The 16,167-nt window shown below is 41.7% G+C and overlaps 1 protein-coding gene across 2 annotated transcripts in view; it reads left to right on the forward strand.

The window, feature by feature from the left end:
- The window catches only part of ankrd34c (ankyrin repeat domain 34C), a 39,175-nt gene that overhangs the window by 7,464 nt on the left and 15,544 nt on the right, over positions 1-16,167 (forward strand). The window contains exon 2 of one of the 2 annotated variants that reach the window (XM_063066229.1): positions 983-2,682. In XM_063066229.1, coding sequence (XP_062922299.1) covers positions 1,033-2,643 — 1,611 coding nt within the window. In that variant the 5' untranslated portion in view covers positions 983-1,032 and the 3' untranslated portion in view covers positions 2,644-2,682. Of the gene's footprint in view, positions 1-982; positions 8,873-16,167 lie in introns of those variants that run through there. The other variant, XM_063066228.1, reaches the window with a different exon arrangement.

Here is a 16,167-nt window from a genome sequence, read left to right on the forward strand (position 1 = left end):
ATAAGAACACCTTATTTTTAGGCAGTGAACCCTAGTTACAGCTTCTCATACAAGAAGAACTTCCTTTCCACCTCCACTTTGTCAAGACTCCTCAAGATCCTCAAAATATATTTCAATCATATCCTTTCACACTTTTCTAAGCTCCTGTGGATATAAGCATGACTTGTCTGACTATTCCTCATGAGACACCATCTGAGAGAATAGATGAGACATGTTTAAGCTCCTTCAGATTACTGTACTAGGATGTCAGCTAAATGTGTATAATTAGCAATGAAACTCCATAAGAACAGAAGTGGGAGTCAGCCTCATATCCCCCCAAGCTGATCCACCATTGAGTAATCTGATCTTTAATTTCTGCCTCCTGCCTGAACCCCAGACTCTAACCCACGAACCTATCATTTATTTTTATTTTGTTTAGAGATACAGCTCGGTAACAGGCCCTTCCATCCCAACAAGCTTGTGCTGCTGAATTACACCCTATCAACCCGTTCGTCTTTTGGATGTGGAAGGAAACCCACGTGGTCACGGGGAGAGCGTACAGACTCCTCACAGACAGTGACAGGAATTGAACCCAGGTTGCTTACACTGTGATAGTGTTACACTAACTGCCACCTTGCTGCCCTATAACTTATCTAATTTGTACCTCTAGGCAGGTAAATGACGTATTTACCAGAGGATAATAAATCTGCGGAATTCATTACCACAGATGGCTGTGGAGGCCAAACCATTGGATATGTTTAAAGTGGAGGTTGATAGGCTTTTGATTAGTCAGGGCATCTAATGTTACAGGGAGAAGGCAGGAGAATGGGGTTAAAAGGGAAAATAAATCAGCCATGATAGAATGGCAGAGCAGACTCAATGGGCCAAATAGCTTAATTCTGCTCCTGTGTCTTATGGTCTTATACATACATTTTATGTGCAGTGAGGACATTATTCCAACTGTAGAAACATTATTGAATTTTTGCCTTTTGTTGTTTCACAGATATCCAAGTCTATCAGGCTTCCAAAGGATATACAATAATACAGTTGGTCATGGATGATGCCACTGAACTGCGGACTGACGGGAATTCCCTGCTAAAGGCTGTCTGGTTGGGAAGGTTGAGGTTAACCAGACTTCTATTAGAAGGTGGAGCATATATCAACGAGAGCAATGAAAGGGGTGAGACTGCCCTCATGGTGGCTTGCATGACCAGGCATGTTGACCAGCAGAGTGTCAGCAAAGCCAAGATGGTCAAATATCTGCTGGAAAATCAAGCAGACCCAAACATTCAAGATAAGTCTGGTAAAACAGCGCTAATGCATGCCTGCATTGAGAGGGCTGGAGAGGAAGCTGTGTCCCTGCTGCTGACCAATGGAGCTGATCCAAGTTTGGAGGATCATTCGGGGGCATCAGCCCTGGTTTATGCCATCAACACAGATGACAAAGAGGTCCTTAAATGTCTGCTGAATGCCTGCAAAGCCAAAGGGAAAGAAGTCATAATAATAACTACTGATAAATCTCCTTCTGGTACTAAAACAACAAAGCAGTATCTAAATGTTCCACCATCTCCAGAGTTGGAAGAGAGACATATACCACTGTGTATGTCCCCATCTGATATTGAGCTCAAGACATCTTTGACTCCATCGCCTACCAATGAGCAGGAAGATGAGAAATCCTTTAACTTCCAAGTAATCTCACATCAGACTACAAGTTACACCAGCAAACCGCACAATGATCTGGGCTCCCCCACCAGAAAAGCCAATCCGAAGAGAATCGGGACACGGCTGCCACAGTTAAAGAGGCTTCAGTCAGAGCCCTGGGGTTTGGTTGCTCCATCTGTCTTAGCAGCTTCCGCTTACCAGGAGGAGAGCAAAAGAGTTAGCCCAGATGATGAGATCATGCAGGGTATCAATGGGTTGACCCTGCCCAAGCGAACCACATTGTCCAGGACCAACAGCATAGAGAGTAAAGACCCGTCTACATTCCCGTTTGTCGGTGATTCGACTTCTAGGACTCCTTCCACATCGGCGCCAGTTTCCCGGAAGCAGTCCTACGAGAAGAACCAAGCTCAGCACCAGCCTTTAGCTCGAAGAAGCACCTTGCCTTCTGAGCAAGACAGTGTCAGCAGCTTTGCTTCAACTGGCCAAGTGAGCTTGCGGGACACTGTCCACCGCAGAAGACTGGGCAACGACCACTATGATTCAGACTCCCAACTTTATTCAGATTCAGTTACCAATCCATTTGATACAGTAAAAGTCACTTTTGAAAGAAAGAAACACAACACCTCTCCTTTGACCTTGTTGAACAGTTCCCGTGAGTCTTTAGACAGCATCTCCAGCACATCACCTGGATCTGTTCGCCGCAGGCCCCCAGGTCTTCTTGAAAGAAGAGGTTCTGGGACACTTCTTCTGGATCACATCTCTCACACAAGGCCAGGACATCTGCCCCCACTGAACGTCAATCCCAACCCACCCATCCCTGACATTGGGTGCAACAGCAAGCCTTCATCCCCGCTGACCATGTGCTTGAAGTCCGTGGTTCCCATGGCACCATCTTCACCAAAGCGAAATGACATGAAAGCCAAGAAGAAGCTGGTGAGAAGACATTCGATGCAGGTGGAACAAATGAAGCAGCTGTCTGACTTTGAGGAGCTGAACACTTAGCGACACTATGGTCTTTATTTTATGGATCCTTTTGGAAAAGTAAGATTAATTCCTGTTAAACAAGTTCAGTGTTTTTCTTTAAAGTGATTCAATGCATTGAGCTGGGCTGACTGGGTTAGATTCCTTGATTTTCTGTGGTGACTATAAACCAATCAAATATTGGACCAAATATGGATAAAATTCAAATGTATTGGGGTCATGAAGTTAACTATAAGGGCTTCTCATATATATCATTTGTGACATTCTGTTATAGTGATTACAGAGGACACTGGTCACCTCATTGACGTTTGGTGCTGTAGGAGATACAGGATCCTCATCACTTATCACCTGGAAGTGAATGCTAGCCTCCTGTTACAAATCACCTGGAATATTTGCATCGGTAGACAGACAGCTAGCTGCCTCATTCTGTTGCTTGAGCCGTGCTTCAATTGACTGCAGGGGAGGCGCCTGCCACTTGCCTGATATTTCTTTCATCGACCGCAGGGGCACCATGTCACTTGCTCAACATAATCATAAACTGTGAAAACTTTGATCTCCTTAGGTACAGCATGGTATTAGGCTCTTCGGTCCAACAAGCCCGTGCTGCCCAATTACACCCATGAGACCAAATAAATGGGTGCCACAGTAGCGTAGTGGCTAGCACGACACTGTTACAGATCGGGGCCTCAGAGTTCAGAGTTGAATCCCAGCATCCTCTGTTAGGAGTCTGTACATCCTCCCCTGAGAATGTGTGGGTTTTCTCTCCATGCTCTGGTTTCCTCCCACCATCCAAAGACGTGCTGGTCTTTATCAGGATCTGAAGCAGGTTTAGATGAAATTTGTTAACTTTGCAGCAGCAGTACAATGCAATACGTAATAATAGAAAAGAAACAGACAGAATTACAGCAAATATATATATATATTAAATAGTTAAATTAAATAAGTCATGCAATAAAATAGAAATAAGAAAGTAGTGAGGTGGTGTTCATGGGCTCAACGTCCATTCAGAAATTAGGTGGCAGAGGGGAAGAAGCTGATCCTGAATCATCGAGTGTGCGCCTTCAGGATTCTGTACCTCCTTCCTGATGGTAGCAATGGGAAGAGGGCATGTCCTGGTTGATAGTGGCCCTTAATGATGGACGCCACCCTTTTAAGGCACAGCTCCTTGAAGATGTCCTGGATATTAAGGAGGCTAGTTTCCATGATGGAGCTGACTAATTTTACAATTAGTGCTAGTGAGGCCAAAAATAGGAAAATTATGTAGTTTAACATGTGGCTAAGAAGTTGGTGTAAGAGAGAGGGCATAATATTATTGGATCATTGGTCTCTCTACCAGGGAAGGTGGGATCTGTACAGAGGGACTGTTTGCACCTGAACTGGAGGGGGAACTAATATCCTAGCGGGAAGGTTTGTTAATGCTGCACGGTGGGGTTGCAGAGTTGCACGGGGATGGGAACCAGAGTGCCAGAACAATTAGTGGAGAGGTTGTGGAGGCTGATGTTGGTAAGACCTCAGACAAAGTTAGGAATCAAAAGGTTGAGCATGGTGTGACAAAATTGAAAAAGATGAATACAGGACTGAAAGTGTTATATCTGAATGCGTGCAGTAGATGAACATGTAGCACAGCTGCAGATTGGCAGGTATGATGATGTAGGCATCACTGAATCATGGCTAAAAGAAGATAACAGCTGGGAGTTTAATGTGGAAGGATACACATTGTATTGAAAGAACAGGCAGGAAGGCAGAGGAGGTGGCATTGCTCTGTTGGTAAAAAATGAATTTCTGGAAGCAATTTGGAAGGTACAGGATATATACATCCCAAAGATGAAAGAGGTCAAAGCCAACATAAAATCCAAAAAGAGGGCGTATAATAGAGCAAAGATTAGTGCAAAGCTAGAGGTTTGGGGAGCTTTTAAAAACCAACAGAAGATAACTAAAAAAATCAATAAGAAGTTAAAGATAGAATACGAAAGTAAGCTAGCCAATAATATTGAAGAGGATACCAAAAGTTTCTTCAGATACATAAAGTGTAAATTAATAAAGTAATAAAGTGTAAAGTAATAAAGATACATAAATTTAGATCACGGGTTAGAACAAAGAAAAGTACAGACAGGAACAGGCCCACCGGCTCACAATGTTGCGCCAAACCAATTAAATTGGTCATCAAATGGCCAACTAAACTGTTCTCTTCTGCCTATATCTCATATCCTTTCATTCTTCTCATATTTGTGTGCCTATCTAAACATGTCTTAGAAGTCTCTAATGTTTGTACCTCTACCACCACCCCAGGCACCCACCAGTCTGTGTAAAAATACTTGCCCTCACAGCTCCTTTGAAATTACCTCCTCAACTTAAATGCATGCCCTCAGGTGTTTAAGAAGGCTTTTTGTTGATTCATAGCAGGAAGCCACTTAAGAGATTTGGTTTGGAAACTGACACGGCAATCTCTTTTATTGACACTTGTAACATGCTTTATCATTCAATGTCCTATCCATTGATCCTTTAAGGTCACCAAATCTAGCCTCTGGATGTGGGACATTCTGGTTCTGTACCATTGTAACTACTGCGAGGAAGAAAATAAATAAATATTCATGCTCGTCAACTTGCTTTAAAATTGTTCCTTTCTGACTAAGGAATCATTTTACAACAAATTCTCAAGAACAGAACCCTTACATAATCCAGAGGCTGCCTGTACTGGGGCAGTGGTCTCCAAGTCAAGGCCACATCGGGGATCCCCAGGTAAAAGATTACCTCACTTATGGAAATCTGCCTTTACAAAAATTTTGCTATACAATTTTCAAGGTAGTAAGAAAGATAAAATATTTTGTGATACTCATTGAAGATTGGATACAGTATACAATATATTCTATTAGTTTAATTATGGGTAGTGTCAGGGTAAATATCCAATGAAATGGAAGAATTATACCAAGTGTATGTAAAGAGATACAATTTGGGTTGATACAGAAAATGAACATGGAGGAATCAGGTTATGGACTGTTCTAAGGAATGGAAACCTTACATAACTTGGGGACAACCTATATTTACAACTGAATTGAACTAGTGACCTGCAGGCATCAGAATGATTTCCCAGCACTATGCACTGATATCAAGCCCAAAAGTTTTCCTCCTGTCTACAGTCAAGCTGCAAGATACCAGCAGCTGGGAAAGTAATTTTAAAAAACTTATTTTAAAATTAGTGTTCACACCACACTCTGGTAGTGCCAAATATGCTCACTGAAATCCTTTGAAATGCCCATTCCTTGCTGACACAGTCACAATGAAGCGCACATAAGATGCTGGAGGAACTCAGCAGGTCAGGCAGCACCTATGGAAATGAGCAAATAGTTGATGGTTCAGGCCGAGCCTTTCATCCACAGTGATATGGTTTTGGATTCAGAATGGTGTCAAGCCCTCCCAGCCCTCCTATAGTCATGTGTCTATTGTATATTTTATTGCAATGAAGGTAGAACTGGCATTCATTGTTTTAAGAGAAGAGTTACTCTTTGAGTTATTCCTTATTGTGAATCAGTGTCTCCTTAAATGTGAGTACCATGGAATATAGGTTCTTTTTAATAATCTAACTTCATATGTTGTAAATTTCAAATACATGTATTTTCCTCCAGGCTAGTTTTAGATATTATGCTGCATCTAGGGATCCACATAAACCTGCCTTCAACTGAAAAGTCAGATTGTATTAAAAGGAGAGGAAATAACAGAAAATAAATGCTGTGCCTTGGTCTGTCTTGCATAGCTGACAGAATATGGGCATTGTGGTGAATTCAGTAGATACAAAGGATAGGTATGTATGCAATATTTCCAGTTTCAGAAAGACATGGCTGATTGCAAGCTCCACAAGCCCCTATTTCTGCAAAGACTATTATTCTGATCTGCACTGTGCTTGCTGGCTTCTCATTTGCTTCTGCACGTATTCTTTGATCATGTCCTTACTTGATGATGATTGTTTTTATTGATGATCTTTAGCACAGATGAAAATACTCTGTAATAACGTGTAGATTGTGAATGCAGGCAAGTATTAACATGGTTTTGCCTGCCAGTCAGTACTTTGAATATCTATGTCAAAGGCAATCATTAATTTAATGTAAAAATAACATTGTTACAAAGACCCAATTACAAACTTACAGAACTAAGATAAGTGCCTGGTTCTGAAGCCTGCTCAGTCATTTAATAAGATAATGAAACATTTGATTGCACCTTCAACTCTGCATTCCCATCTAGCTGTGGTAACTTTCCACATCCCACCCAGACTTTATCAAGAATCTATCTAACTCTGGCTTTAAAATATTTAAAGACACTGCTTCCACCAACCTGCGAAGGACAGAGTTCCAAAGACTCATGGCCTTCTGCAGGGAAATAAATTGTGTCATCTCTATCATAAATGGGAATCTCCGACTCCCTGTAAGAGGAAACATTCTCTCCACATCCATTTTGTGAAAGTTCCTCAGGATCTTATGTGTGTCAAGTCCCCTCTCACTCTATTAAACTCCTGAGAATCTCAGCTAGCCTGGTGAGCATTTCCTTGTCAGGTAACCCACCAACCTTCTCTGAAATAAGGAGACTGATACTACGGGCAATATTCCAGATATGACTTTGACAATATAGACATTCAGAAACCTGCCTTCCCTATTTTATATTTAATTCCCCAAGCAATAAACAACAATTACGTACCAGAAATATCTGCACACTCACTTTTTGGAAAAGATGTTACAGAGCTCAGGACATCCTAAAGCTCTCAGCAGCCAATGAAGTTGTTCTGAACTATAGTCACTGTTATAAATGAAGGAAACTTGTTAGTCTGTTGCACACAGAACATTTCCGTTAAAATAAAACAATACTGCCTATTAAGTGACATTGGTTGACAGATAATGTTGGCTCAGGGAAAGGAGCATATACCTTAATCTTCTTTAAAATAGTACCACAGGATTCATCTGACAGGTTTCATTTTAATGTCTAATCAGAAAGATGGATATAGGCAGATGTGAAGTAAGGTGCAACTATTCTCCTTTGGACCTATACATATTTTAGAGATCACAAGTACGATGATAAAAATCAAACATGTTTCAAGAATGGTAATTTTTTTAATACTGTATACGTCACTGTTCCAGCACAACATCTTTATCATAGGCATCTTACCTGCTGAATTCTAACCCCCCCCCCAAACCCCTTCCTCATGTAGCCTCTGGATGGCACAGTAGCATAGTGGTTAGCACAACCTGGGTTCAATTCCTGCTGCTGTCTGTAAGGAGTTTGTATGTTCTCCACGCAACTGGGTGGGTTTCCTCCGGGTGCTCCGGTTTCCACCCACAGTCCAAAGATGTACTGGTTGTGAATTGTCCTGTGATTAGGCTAAGATCAAATCAGGGGATTGCTGGGTGGTGCAGCTCAAAGGGCAGGAAGGGCCTATTCCACGCTGTATCTCAATAAATAAATAATAAACATAATAGTGTTAATCTTGCTGAGTTGACAGTTAAGAATACCAAGGCTAATGTGCATTACTGGAGGTGGGCAGTTCATCAAATTAAAATCAGTGTGGTTAAAGAAAAGACAGCACTTTGCTTTGTTCTAATGAATCAATTACTCTGTTAAATATTGCAACATCTTAAACTCATGAAAAATTAAAGTTCAAGTAAACATAATTTACATGGAGCATAATTATACAATATAAACTAGTGTTGTAGTAGTCTTTCAAAGTATGCTTTGTGAGTATATTTAAATTAAGTAAGCTCTGTATAATTGAGAAAATACATACAAGTAAATATTTTTTGTCTACCTATGGAAAAATGTGACTCAATTAGAAGATTGGAATAATAATCGAACTTAGCAGTTTGCAGACTCAAAGTACATCAAGATATGTACGCTTTCTCTGTTTAAAGTTTTTGTCAGAGGCAAGATTCTCTCAATTCTAAGCTTTCATTCTGCAATATGTTAAATTAGCAAGGACACGAGGAAAGACAAGCTTCTCGTGGAAGCCTTGCAGGTTAACTTTGTTTGCATTGTGTAAATAACATGATCTGTATTTTCTTAATATTGTATATTTAATATCTGTAAATAAGGAAGTTTCCCTAGATGGAATCTGCTAATGGTGACCTGCACTGACGAGATGGGGAGTTCCTGCAAGGTTTGCAACCTATTCTAAATGTAAATTTTCACAATATAGCCGGTGTTTATTTAGAGAATGCAAGCAGAGTATTACAATAATTTGTGTAAAGAGTATTTTCATAAAATAAATGAGTGTTAGATTATGTGCATTATATAATATTGCATTAAAGCAAACCAGGTAATCTTTCAAAAGCCAAAAGGAACAAATCTTACCTCTGGTGCGCTAGAGAACTCAGAAACATTAACAGGTATGCGTAACATTTAGGGCAAAATTCCTTCAATACCAGAAGCACCCAGTATCCTCCGTACAACAGATAAACTGCCTCTCTTTGATAAAACCTTGTAATTTATTTATGAACTCGATATCAAATTGAGCTGAGATGAATGCCTCAATTACAGGTTAAAGCAGAATATTTCTGAGATGCAAAGGGACTTGGGAGTCCTCGCGCAGCATTCCCTAAAGGCTAACCTGCGGGTTAAGTCAGTCGTGAGGAAGGCAAATGCAGCGTTAGTATTCATTTTGAGAGGACTAGAATATAAAAGCAAGGATGCAATGTTGACGCTTTATAAGGCACTGGGAGTATTGTGAGAGTAGATGTAAGCGGAACAAGTGCTACACACTTCCTCCCTTACCACCATTCAGGGCCCCAGACAGTCCTTCCAGGTGAGGCGACACTTCACCTGTGAGTCAGCTGGGGTGATATACTGTGTCCGGTGCTCCTGATGCAGCCTTCCATATATTGGCGAAACCCGACGCAGGCTGGGAGACCATTTTGCTGAACACCTACGCTCTGTCAGCCAGAGAAAGCAGAATCTCCCAGTGGCCACACATCTTAATTCCACGTCCCATTCCCATTCTGATATGTCTATCCACGGCCTCCTCTACTGTCAAGATGAAGCCACACTCAGCTTGGAGGAACAACACCTTATATTCCGTCTGGGTAGCCTCCAACCTGATGGTGAACATTGACTTCTCTAACTTCCGTTAATGCCCCACCTCCCTTTCGTACCCCATCGATTATTTATTTATTTTTTATTATTATTAATTTTTTTTCTCTCTCTCTCTCTCTTTCTCCCTCTGTCCCTCTCACTATACCCCTTGCCCATCCGCTGGGCTTCCTCCATCCCCTTTTCCTTCTCCCTGGGCCTCCTGTCCCATGATCCTCTCATATCCCTTTTGCCTATCAACTGTCCAGCTCTTAGCTCCATCCCTTCCCCCTCCTGTCATCTCCTATCATTTCGTATCTCCCCCTCCCCCTCCCACTTTCAAATCTCTTACTATCTCTTCTTTCAGTTAGTCCTGACGAAGGGTCTCGGACTGAAACATCGACTGGACCTGTTCCTATAGATGCTGCCTGGCCTGCTGAGCTCACCAGCAACTTTGATGTGTGTTGCCTTGGAGTATTGTGAGCAGTTTTGGGCTCCTTATCTAAGAAAGGATGTGCTGACATTGGAGAGGGTGCAGAGGAGGTTCATGAAAATGATTCCAAGATTGAAAGGCTTATCATATGAAGAACGTTTGATGGCTCTGGGCCTGTACTCACTGGAATTCAGAAGAATGAGGGGGGATTTCCATATTGAAACCTATCGAATGATGTAGAGTGGATGTAGAGAAGATGTTTCCTATTGGCGGGGGAGTCCAGGACCAGAGGACACAGCCTCAGAATAGAGGGATGACCATTTAGAACAGAGGTGAGGAGGAATTTCTTTAGCCTTGGGTTAAAGAGAGTTGTGAATCTGTGGAATTTGTTGTCACAGGCGACTCTGGAGGCCAAATCTTTGGGTATATTTAAGGCAGAGGTTGATAGATTCTTGATTAGTCAGGGCAGGAAAGGATACGGGGAAATGACAGGAGATTGGGGCTGAGAGGGAAATGGATCAGCCAAGATGAAATAGTGGAGTAGACTTGATGGGCCAAATGGCCTAATTCTGCTCCTATATCTTATGGTCTTAAAGGGATTAACTACAAAAAGGATTTAAGGGATATTGAGAAGTACAACACCAGTGACAAGAGAAGGAGATTCCTGAAACTGAGACTGTAGCTTGTCCCACACTATTTCATTTGGAGGAGGTGGTGGAGCATGGGGAAGAGTTGGGTGAAGGAGTTCAGATCGCGTTTGGGAGAACAGAACCTAGCCCCATTCTTGCGTGCATCTGAATTCAAATCATCTGGCGTTTTTGTAAACTGTGTCAGTATCCTCTCAAGGGTACTGTAAATTCAATGGTAAAAAGACAATATATTCACTATCTTACTATGCGTACGAGATGATTTGATAAATATTCTTTGCAGTGGACAGGAAGCGATATTATTGAATAAATCTACAATTCTACAGATTTAAACTCACTGATAATCGACAAAAATAAATTTCACTTTATAGTGAAGTTTAGTTTTCATTAAAATATCCATGCATTAAAGATCTTTAAATAGAACTTCTAATCAATAATTAAGTAATCAAGAAATCATAGTGTTTTATATCTGCAAATGCAAGGTCTAAAAAATGCCACTGCAGAAGCTGAAGTTGTATAAGACATTGGCGAGGTCTAATTTGGGGTATTGTGTGCAGCTCTGGGCATTTACCTACAGGAAAGATATCAATAAGATTGAAACAGTACATAGAAAATTTACAAGTATATTGTCAGGATTTGAGGAGCTGAGTTATAGGGAAAGGTTGAAAAGGTTAGGAACTTATTCTCTGGAATGTAGAATAAGAGAAGATCTGATAGAGGTGTACGGAATTATGAGGGATATAGATAGGGTAAATGCAGGCAGGATTTTTCTACTGAGATTGGGTGAGACTAGAACTAGAAGTCACGGGTTAGGGGTGAAAGATTAAACATTTAAGGGGAACATGAGGGGGAACTTCTTCACTCAGAGGGTGGTGAGACTGTGAAATGAGCTGCCAGCATAAGTGATGGGTGCAAGTTCAATTTCAACACTGAAGAGAAATTTGAATGTACAGTACATCAATAGGAGAGGTATGGAGGCTATGGTGATGCAGGTTGTGGGACTAGGTAGAATAACAGTTCAGCACGAACGAGATGTCCGAAGGCCTGTTTCTGTGCTGTAATGCTCCATGATTCTGTGACAAGTCTTGAACTCTAGGTTAAGCTCCAGCTTCCTCCTGCAGAAAAGCAGATTCAGAGAGAATCTGAAAATGGTGTTACATCTGTCGACTGGACAGCCAGGCACAGCAAATCAGTGTTTGACTAACTGCATCGCCACCAAGGTGCCTTCAAAACGAAGTAGTTAGGTTTTCAAAGCCCCCAGGAAAAATATATCCGTCCTGAATGAGTGACTCCCTGTCTGCTCTCCAATCAAAATGACTAGCTTGCAGAGTGGAGCCATCATTCTCAGCCTAACAACTGAGACACAAGAGACCGCAAAAACGCAACAGATTTCTGGAGGAACTCAGTGGGTCACACATCTTCTGTAGAAGCAAGGAGACATTAGTGTTGCAAGTTCACCAGCCCCTTACTTCCACAGATGATGTGTGACTTGCTGAGATTTTTTAGCAGTTTCTTTTTATCTTGTTTAAGACTAAGAGCTGTTGTATTACCACTGACAGAGGATCCCCTGCATCATCCTATACACATGAACCAAATATAATTAAACACAAAATACTCTGCAGATGCTGGGGTAAAGCAACACTCACAACACGCCGGAGGATCTCAGCAGGTCGGGCAGCATCAGTGGAAACGATCAGTCAACGTTTCGGGCCGGAACCCTTCATCAGGACTGAAGAGGGAAGGGGCAGAGGCCCTATAAAGAAGGTGGGGGGTATGTGCAACACACACAAAATGCTGGAGGAACTCAGCCAGTCAGGCAGCATCAATGGAGGAAAATAAACAGTCAATGCTACTTACTTCATCCCACCTTCTCCCTTACCTGATCTCACCTGTCACCTGCCAGCTTGTACTCCTCCCCTCCCCACCTTCATATCCTGGCTTCTGCCCCCTTCCTTTCCAATCCGGCTGAAGGGTCTCAGCCCAAAACGTCAACTGTTTATTCCTCTCCATAGATGCTGCCTGACCTGCTGAGTTCCTCTAGCATTTTGTGTGTGTTACTCCGGATTTCCAGCATCTGTAGAATCTGTAGAATCTCTTGTGTTCATGATATCTATGTTCCCTTTTCCAGCTACAGCACGCCATCCGCAACAGGGGTTTTAGCACTGACCATATAGAACTTGTTCTTTTAAAAACCTCCAAGTACTGATCAGCTTCTTGTGGAGTTACATATAGGAATTCAAGAATTAATTCAGTCTTTGGACAAAAAAAGACTTTGAAGATAAAGTTACTTGTCGAGAATACCATTTGCTGCTTCCAGACAAGTAAATGTGTCCCACAGCATAACAAGAACACTTAAAGAGCAAGAACTTGCACAAGCTAGAAAAATGAAATGAGTTTGGGTGAGATTAAAACTGAAGGTCCTTAGTTAAGAGTGAAAGGTGAAATGTTTAAGGAAAACGTGAGGTGAACTTCTTCACTCAGTGGGTGGTGAGAGTATGAGACACGCTGCCAGTGAAGTGGTGGTTGCGGATTTGATTTCAACATTTAAGATAAGTTCAGATAAGCACATGGATGGGGGGTAATGGAGGGCTATAGTCTCAGTGCAGGTTGACCGGACTAGGCAGAAAGTAGTTTGGCATGGACTAGAAGGGCCGAAAGGCCTGTTTCTATGCTGTAGTGCTCTGTGACTCTAAAAACTGCTCAAACACTCATTGTCTGTGGAAAAAGAAAAAGAGTCAATATTTCAACATTGACGACCATTAATCAAACTAGGTTAGATATCAAATCTGTTTTAGGTTGTAGAGTGAAAGTGGGGTGAAGGAAACAAAGGGAATGTCTGTAACATAGTGACCATTCGTTAAGGAATGAGATAAGACCGTAAGACGTAGGAGTAGAATTGGGCCATTCAGCCCATTGAGTCTGCTGCACCGTTCCATCATGGCTGATCCCAGATCTCACCCAACCCAGTACACCTGCCTTCTCATCATACGTCCTGACCGATCAGGAGATATTGCTGTTGTAGTGAGTTTTGGTCAATACTTCATCAAAAACTAGGAAACCAGAAACCATTGAAGATGAACTGGGTAAAGGAAACAAACAGAAATCCCAAATGAGAGAAGCACAGAGCATCGTCAGTATGGACATTTGTGGAAGGGAAGTGGCAGCAAATTCAACAACACTGGAGAAGCGATAAAACACTAGATATTAAAATGGGAGGGAGATCTGAAATTAAAAGAGAAAACATGAGATATACTCAACAGGTCAGGCAGCATCTGTGGAGAGAGAAACAATGTTGATGATCATTCATCAAAATTGGTAAAGTTAGAAATTAAGGAAATACAATTGTTAATTACAAAAACTAATAAAAACAATGAGACAAAGAGTGATATAATTGCTAGAGATTTAGGTTCAAGTATACATAACAGCTACAACACTGGAAAATGCCATTTTGAAGTGTCAGTCACTGTTATCTAAATAAACACTAATACCATTTGCACAATGGAAGTTCCCAATGGAATGAATGAGAGGTTTAGTATTGGTTATGAGATCAGTATTGGTCAGTGACGTCCACAATAAAGTGTTCAAATCTCAGGAGTGGAACTTGACCCTAAACGTTCTGGCTTAAGAACAAGTCAGCTTTCATATGATTGGAGGGTAATTGTGGCTAGAGGGTACGTTACAACTAGATAATGAAACAGATTACAAAATGATGTCTCATTTTATTCCTGTATTCTCAATGGCAAGGTAAGTCAGGTGGAAATTATGGGTAGCTGTGACATGACAATGGGATATCTATCAATACAGCATCACTGTATAGTCATGTGAAAACACTTTATGCACATTATGAGACAGTCCTTGTACATTTGGTGAAGCTCAGCTTACATCGAGGAGTATATTCTTGCACTTCAGAACACATGCTTGAGGAACATGTCAGATAAAGCTCATTATAACAAGCAATACTTCATGTTAAACTGGAAGAACTTAATCCCTGTAATATTTTTCACTATTTCAAGAAATGCTTAAAGCATTGTTATGCCAGACAGATTACTTGCAAAGCTTAGTCACTACAGCAACTAACGCTCAGGAAATTGTTATTGATGACAACTAGATTGACTGATTTTATTGATGTAGCTGAGGGGTAAATAGACAATAGACAATAGGTGCAGGAGTAGGCCATTCAGCCCTTTGAGCCAGCACCGCCATTCACTGTGATCATGGCTGATCATCCACAATCAGTACCCCGTTCCTGCCTTCTCCCCATATCCCTTGACTCCACTATCTTTAAGAGCTCTATCTAACTCTTTCTTGAAAGCATCCAAAGAATTGGCCTCCACTGCCTTCTGAGGCAGAGCATTCCACAGATCTACAACTCTCTGGGTGAAAAAGTTTTTCCTCAACTCCGTTCTAAATGGCCTACCCCTTATTCTTAAACTGTGGGCTTTGATCTGGACTCCCCAACATCGGGAACATGTTTCCTGCCTCTAGCATGTCCAATCCCTTAATAATCTTATATATTTCAATCAGATCCCCTCTCATCCTTCTAAATTCCAGTGTATACAAGCCTAGTCACTCCAATCTTTCAACATATGACAGTCTCGCCATCCCGGAAATTAACCTCGTGAGCCTACACTGCACCCCCTCAAAAGCAAGAATGTCCTTCCTCAAATTTGGAGACCAAAACTGCACACAATACTCCAGGTGTGGTCTCACCAGGGCCCTGTACAACTGCAGAAGGACCTCTTTGCTCCGATACTCAACTCCCCCTTGTTATGAAGGCCAACATGCCATTAGCTTTCTTCACTGCCTGCTGTACCTACATGCTTACTTTCAGGGTCTGATGAACAAGGACACCTAGATCTCATTGTACTTCCCCTTTTCCTAACTTGACACCATTCAGATAGTAATCTGCCTTCCTGTTCTCGCCACCAAAGTGGATAACCTCACATTTATCCACATTAAACTGCATGTGCCATGCATCTGCCCACTCACCCAACCTGTCCAAGTCACCCTGCATTCTCATGACATCCTCCTCACATTTCACACTGCCACCCAGCTTTGTGTCATCTGAAAATTTGCTAATGTTACTTCTAATCCCTTCATCTAAATCATTAATGTATATTGTAAATAGCTGAGGTCCCAGCACTGAGCCTTGTGGTACCCCACTAGTCACTGCCTGCCATTCTGAAAGGGACCCATTAATCCCTACTCTTTTTTTCCTGTCTGCCAACCAATTTTCTATCCACATCAGTACCCTACCCCCAATACCATGAGCTCCAATTTTGCCCACTAATCTCCTATGTGGGACCTTATCAAAGGCTTTCTGAAAGTCCAGGTACACTACATCCACTGGCTCTCCCTTGTCCATTTTCATAGTTACATCCTCAAAAAATTCCAGTAGATTAGTCAAGCATGATTTCCCCT

Source organism: Mobula hypostoma, chromosome 13 (genome assembly GCF_963921235.1).
Source record: "Mobula hypostoma chromosome 13, sMobHyp1.1, whole genome shotgun sequence".
NCBI classification, from domain to species: domain Eukaryota; kingdom Metazoa; phylum Chordata; class Chondrichthyes; order Myliobatiformes; family Myliobatidae; genus Mobula; species Mobula hypostoma.